The sequence below is a fragment of the Limulus polyphemus genome, unplaced genomic scaffold (assembly GCF_000517525.1).
Source record: "Limulus polyphemus unplaced genomic scaffold, Limulus_polyphemus-2.1.2 Scaffold1815, whole genome shotgun sequence".
NCBI lineage: Eukaryota > Metazoa > Arthropoda > Merostomata > Xiphosura > Limulidae > Limulus > Limulus polyphemus.
In genome coordinates, this window is record NW_013667425.1 from 120,972 (window position 1) to 127,558 (window position 6,587).

Sequence of the window (6,587 nt, forward strand, 5' to 3'; positions counted from 1 at the left end):
TACCCTATAAGAATATACAACATTATTTTACGATGTTCTATTTATTCCTACCCTATAAGAATATACAACATTATTTTACGATGTTCTATCTATTCCTACCCTATAAGAATATACAACATTATTTTACGATGTTCTATTTATTCCTACTCTATAAGAATATACAACATTATTTTACGATGTTCTATTTATCCCAACCCTATAAGAAGATACAACATTATTTTACGATGTTCTATTTATTCCTACTCTGTAAGAATATACAACATTATTTTACGATGTTCTATTTATTCCGATTATTTATAGCTATGACAACAAAAATAAGGAAACTTTGGTCATCGGTTACGAGAAGGTTACTCATGGTTTTGACAATGAAGCCTTAACACGTTCGCTGCCACCAGTGATGTTAATAATTCCAACCCTAGTGCCAACCACACTTTTCTTCTCTTTTTACTTAATCCAGATGTCTAATATTTATATGGGTAACTAAACAATGTTTAATTAACTCATTAAAGCCACTCTTAATGTGTGACCTACCAGTGTGTCACGCGGTTCATAACTAAAAAGTCGGTTGTAACCCACTGGTGGGGGCACATGGCAGCCAACGTGTTAATCATTAGTTACCAGATTAATAATGGTTTCGACAACGTAGATAAAGAAACCTTTGTATTTGGTTAACAAGTGACTCATAATGTTGTCTTAAAGTTAAAGCTAGCTCTGCTACAACACATAGTGCAAGGATGAAAGCAGATGTAAACCAGGATCAGATTTATAAAATTCACAAGTAACAACAAGGTAAACTATTGGGACAATAAAACTAAATATTATTATTTTAAAATCACACCAGCTATAAGAATAGTGCAAGTCCGACGTTCGACCAACAGCGGTCATTCTCAGTTGGGTCCGACAAGTTATGCCAATTATTTCGATACCTATCTTTAACTAGCGCCATCTGTTGGCTTGTTTATAGATTGTAATAAAGGTTTGTACATTTAAGAGAAAAAAAAACACATTGGCTACAGATTTAGTATTTAACACGACTACACAACGAATGTTAGTAATATTTAGTTTTTCTCAAAAAAATACTCATAAACTTAGCGCCATTGTTACAGTATCCCTATTTTGTTGAGATGTTTAAAATTTATTAATTAATCTTACGCGGTTATGTAGGCTTAACGAATACGTCTTCAGTAAGAAGAAAATAAAGTAAAAATAAACTTACCGAAAACATTTGTATTAGCTTCCTGATAGATGAGTAGGGAGAAGTTTATATTTGGTATTGTTTGAATTACATTGCTTACATTTATAAAAGAAAAAAGTTTAAATTTAGGATCATATTTATTAAAAGAGACAAGGTAACCGTTTTTTTTTCTTCTTTGTTATTTTAAGATGGCTGGCTTTAATTGACTTTGTTTCACTTTCGACAGGTCGCCAGTTCGACAAAGACGGTAACTTGAAGCAGTGGTGGAACAATGGAACGATTGAAAGATTCCGAGAACGTGCGCAGTGTATTATTGATTATTATTCGAGTTACGTTTTAGAAGATGTAGGACTAAACGTAAGTGTGAATTAATTACAACCGACGTGGGACTTTTGATCAGAATGATTAAGCAGTCTTGCACAACATGTTCGTTTTATTATTTTGCTAAAATTTAAGTTTAGGGTTAAGTCCACTTCGCCTATGTACGTTTTTATACTGTTGCTGTAGTACTTTACAAAGTAAGCGGAATAGAACCAGTAAGGTAAGCTTTATTATTATTTAAAGAAAAGCACTTATATGTCATGTTTCTCTTATTCACGCTTTTAGGCCATTATTCTGGTTTAAGCCTAAAGCCCTTCAGTGGCTCAACGACAACTCTGCAGGCTTACGATGCCAAAAATCGGGTTTCGATACCCGTGTTGGACAGACCACAGATAGCCTATTATATAGTTTTGTGCTAAAGAAAAACCAAACCAAACTAAACCATTCAGTATAATATTGACTACAACTTATTAGCCATACCTACTATCCAAAGAAACCTTCGGTAGTCACTTCTGAATCAAGACATACTGGAGCTTTATTGGCTTATTTCTAATTTTAGTAAAGAGTTCTAATGTTTTATTAAAACCCTATATGTATTTGCCCCACTAAACTGTACGTATGTAAAGGCTTAACACGATTTCCAAGCTAAATCAGAATATAAAAAAAATGTCGCTCAAAGGGTGAAACTGACTCTGATAAAAACTATGTCAATATCTATAGTTACTTTGAAGCAACAACTTTCCCTGTAGTATGTCTATAGCCTTGAACCATGATGTTTACATACAGTTTACTTCTGGTTAAACACAAAACACTTCTCACTGGCCCAGCCATAATTTTGAAGGCTTATGGCGCTAAAAACCGGGTTTCGATACTTTTGATGGGCAATCTGGAAAAATCTAAATAACAATGGAATTTCTTTCCATTCGACGTTTCACTCATTTCGTTAAAGAAATTAATAATCCAACAATGATTCGTATTTAGTATTACACATTCATTCATCACTAAGCTTTAGCTTGTACTTCGATGGTTTATTTACGAAATTGAGTGAATGGATAAAAAGACGGGTTCATCAGAAACACCACAACATAAGAACTGAAATTTTACTTACAGCTTATTCAATGGAAGACTCAGAAAGTTTTTACTTTTAAATTAATATGTATACAATTAAAGTTTCTTTTCCAGGTGAATGGAAAAATGACTCAAGGCGAAAATATCGCTGATAACGGCGGACTCAAGCAATCCTATAGGGTAAAGAAATAAATCGTAAAATAATGTTGTATATTCTTATAGGGTAGAATCGGTTTCACTTTTTTTTTTAAATAATTTTTCTAATCAGTGAATAATTATTAGTTTGTCCGTTAAACCTTTTAGCCACATTAGACGTTTTTGCTTATAATAAATGTGTTCACTTTAGGTCGCTCAACTATGGGGGTATTGGTGTGGTCATTGGTCACGAGATTACCCATGGATTTGACGACAAAGGTAAGAAAACGTCAGTCATTGGCCACAATTGAAGTTAACACGTTGCTGATATTTGTGTAATAACTTGAAGTTAACACGTTGCTGATATTTGTGTAATAACTTGAAGTTAACACATTGCTGATATTTGTGTAACAACTTGAAATGCACACATTGCTGATATTCGAGTAATAACTTGAAATCCACACATTGCTGATATTCGAGTAATAACTTGAAATCCACACATTGCTGATATTTGTGTAATAACTTGAAATCCACACATTGCTGATATTTGTGTAATAACTTGAAAGCCGACAATGATATATTATTAGACAGTAGTTAAAAACATACCAGTTTCTTAAACGCTATACACTATAATGGCTTTTATCGCTGGAAGTGCTTTTTTTAATGGAACATGGGGTAAGATTGCATGACATCGTTAAGTGCTATCCGAAAATACTACAGTTAATTATCATGATTTTCTGGTCACAAACTTTTCTTTACAACTTACTTTCTGATTCGTCAGGCATGCTTATAGTTTGTCCATATCAGATGTTGAGATAAGTTAACTATATAAAACTTTCTATTTAAAATTTTGGAAATTTGTATTTTTCGTCCCTTCTAGGTGGATGACGGAACCAGCGCTTGTAAACGCTTTCTACAACCCGAACAAAAACGATATTGTCTTTCCAGCTGGAATTCTTCAGCCATTGTTTTATAGTCATTACTTCCCAAAGTATGTACTTCGTATTTGTAATGATATTAAATACAGTCTGTGTTGTAGCAAGTATTGCACTAAATATAAAGTCCAAGTTAAACTAGTGATAGTGGCAAAACTAGTAGTAGTGATAGTTTAAACTGCAAATAAAAACGACTTGATCTTCAGAAAAACAAAGGAAAAAAAAACGATTTTACTAACTTTTCGACTCACACTTTCTTTAGGTTTAGGTAAAGCGTTTTGAATAAAGCGTGAGTCGAAATGTTGGTAAAATAGCCAGTTATTTTGGAGTTCTAGTTATCATTAGCTATCAAATATACTAGTGATAACGAGCTTCGAAGTTATCTTTCAAAAGAAATGAACATTGGAGAAATCCTGTCATTTACAACTGACACCTGCTTATGACATATATTTTAAATCAAATAACCTATATATGACACGTGCCCCAACCCAAATTGCTTGTTTAGGACAAGTATTTCAACCCACATAACCTATTTATGATGTATAGTTCAACCTAAATAGCCTGTTCACGACATGTAGTTCAACCCAAGTATCCTATTCACGACATGTAGTTTAACCCAAATATCATGTTTATGACGTGTAGTTTAACCCAAATATCATGTTTATGACGTGTAGTTCAACCCAAATAACCTGTTTATCACGTGTAGTTCAACCCAAATAACCTGTTTATCACGTGTAATACCACCCAAATAGCAATATCCACAAAGAGAAAGGATCACTTGGGTTTCTTCTCCTAAGTTGTACTCGTAGTTAATTAACCTATCGGTATATATTGAATTACTTCAAGTGCTCAAGATAATTGTAATATAAAACCATCTTTTTTGGTTAAGTGAGTCGTGCCATTTTCAAAGTTAATAATTTGGTTTGTGGGTCGTTTTGGTCTTGATCGTCAGTATTACTAATAAAACAGTCAACTAGACCTTTGAAGAATAAATTCGCGAGTCAAAAATTCAAAACACTTGAATGTTTATGTCTCCCCTCCCCACAGTGGTTCAAGAGTCAGCCGGAGGACGTATACGCTAAACATATAGGTTCGACACACGTCGTGGTAGGCACAGTGCAGATAGCCCATAGAAGCACGTCAATATCATTTGCATAAAAATATCTACCCAGCTGCCGTTAGGGGGCTGAAAGTGTTATGTTACATATTACTGTAAAAAACGTAATTAAACTTTGACTGGACGTCCACAAAATACGAACCTTTATGATTCGGACAATGCTGAATTATTTAGTTAACAAAAATATTTTATCACCTACAACATTTTCCAAACTAAATATTGTTAATTATTTAATTACTCAGTAATGATCTAGTTGTATACGATTTACCTATATATTTATCAGATACCTGATTGATTTTTTATTAGCGAATTTTCTAGAAACCATACAAGTGCTGTTGTTTCCATTTTAATTTGTAAACAATGATAAATAAGTAGTTATAAACAATGTTACTGTCACCAGGTGTTCTATGCTCTTGGTCTATCCTACGCAACGTAAAGATTTCCCATATTCATGCTCATTTTTTATGGTAAGGTATAACAATATATAATGAGATGTGTCCTTTATCGAAAAACAAGTTACCTAAACCCTCGAATCAAGATTTTTCAACTTGTCCGTACGGTTTTCAAAATCTGCTGACAGATGCATTAACTGAACTATAATGTAAAATTTAATGCTGATCTCATTGGGAAACATTGATTATAAAATGGCTTAATTAAATTTTGAATGTAATTAAGTAAAATCTCGTGACATGCGCAGAAAAGGGTGCCCGTAAGAAAGGAATTAATTAAATACGTTGTACAAAATTAACCGAAAACTCTAGTGATACCGAAAAGTGCTTGTATTGACTGCTCTTGGTAAAGAACGACTATCGTTCGATAGCCAACGTTTTTGTACTTTATCATTTTGCAGTGACTCGCAAAGCTTACCTAATGTAGCTGAAGACTTCGTCCTGAAATCATGTTTCAACGTTGCTTAAATATTGCATTAACTCAGAATACACATGTTGCGTGAAGAAGTCAACATATTTCAAGTAAACCTGCCTGTCGATTTGAACATAATAACGCGTTACGTGAACAAACTGGCCAATTAGAACATATGTCAAGTAAACATGCAGGTCGATTAGAACATAATAACACGTTACATGAACATGTTTTCCAATGAGAACCTAATAAACATGTTGCGTAACATCGCTAACGTGTAAAACACACTCTACTGTGTGAAAGTATTAAGTATTAAGTGTACAAACCTTCGTGTACACATTCATAACACCTGTCAAGAGCATGCAAATATTAATCTACATATTGCTAACGCTTGTATAACAAACTGAAAAGTATAGCAATATTCATCTAACTTTGCTATCATTCGTGTATTAACTTGAAATCCACACATTGCTGATATTTGTGTAATAACTTGAAATCCACATATTGCTGATATTCGAGTAATAACTTGAAATCCACATATTGCTGATATTCGAGTAATAACTTGAAATCCACACATTGCTGATATTCGAGTAATAACTTGAAATCCACACATTGCTGATATTTGTGTAACAACTTGAAATCCACACATTGCTGATATTTGTGTAACAACTTGAAATCCACACATTGCTGATATTTGTGTAATAACCTATCGAAGTTTTGGAAGCAACACATCAGGGCAGATTATTTTACATCTACTTACTTGTAATTGTTTACAAGCTATCGAAGTTTTGGAAGCAACACATCAGGGCAGATTACTTACATCTACTCACTTGTCATTGTTTACAGGCTATCGAAGTTTGGAAGCAACACATCAGGGTAATTACTTACATCTACTCACTTGTAATTGTTTACAGGCTATCGAAGTTTGGAAGCAACACATCAGGGTAATTACTTA

At 33.4% G+C, this 6,587-nt stretch overlaps 1 protein-coding gene across 1 annotated transcript in view; it reads left to right on the plus strand.

Annotated features, from left to right (window-relative positions):
• LOC106465034 (membrane metallo-endopeptidase-like 1) overlaps positions 1-6,587 on the plus strand; it is a 71,261-nt gene that overhangs the window by 48,081 nt on the left and 16,593 nt on the right. Inside the window, exons 14-15 of the mRNA XM_022392850.1 lie at positions 1,384-1,552; positions 2,699-2,764. Coding sequence (XP_022248558.1) covers positions 1,384-1,552; positions 2,699-2,764 — 235 coding nt within the window. The remainder of the gene's footprint in view (positions 1-1,383; positions 1,553-2,698; positions 2,765-6,587) is intronic.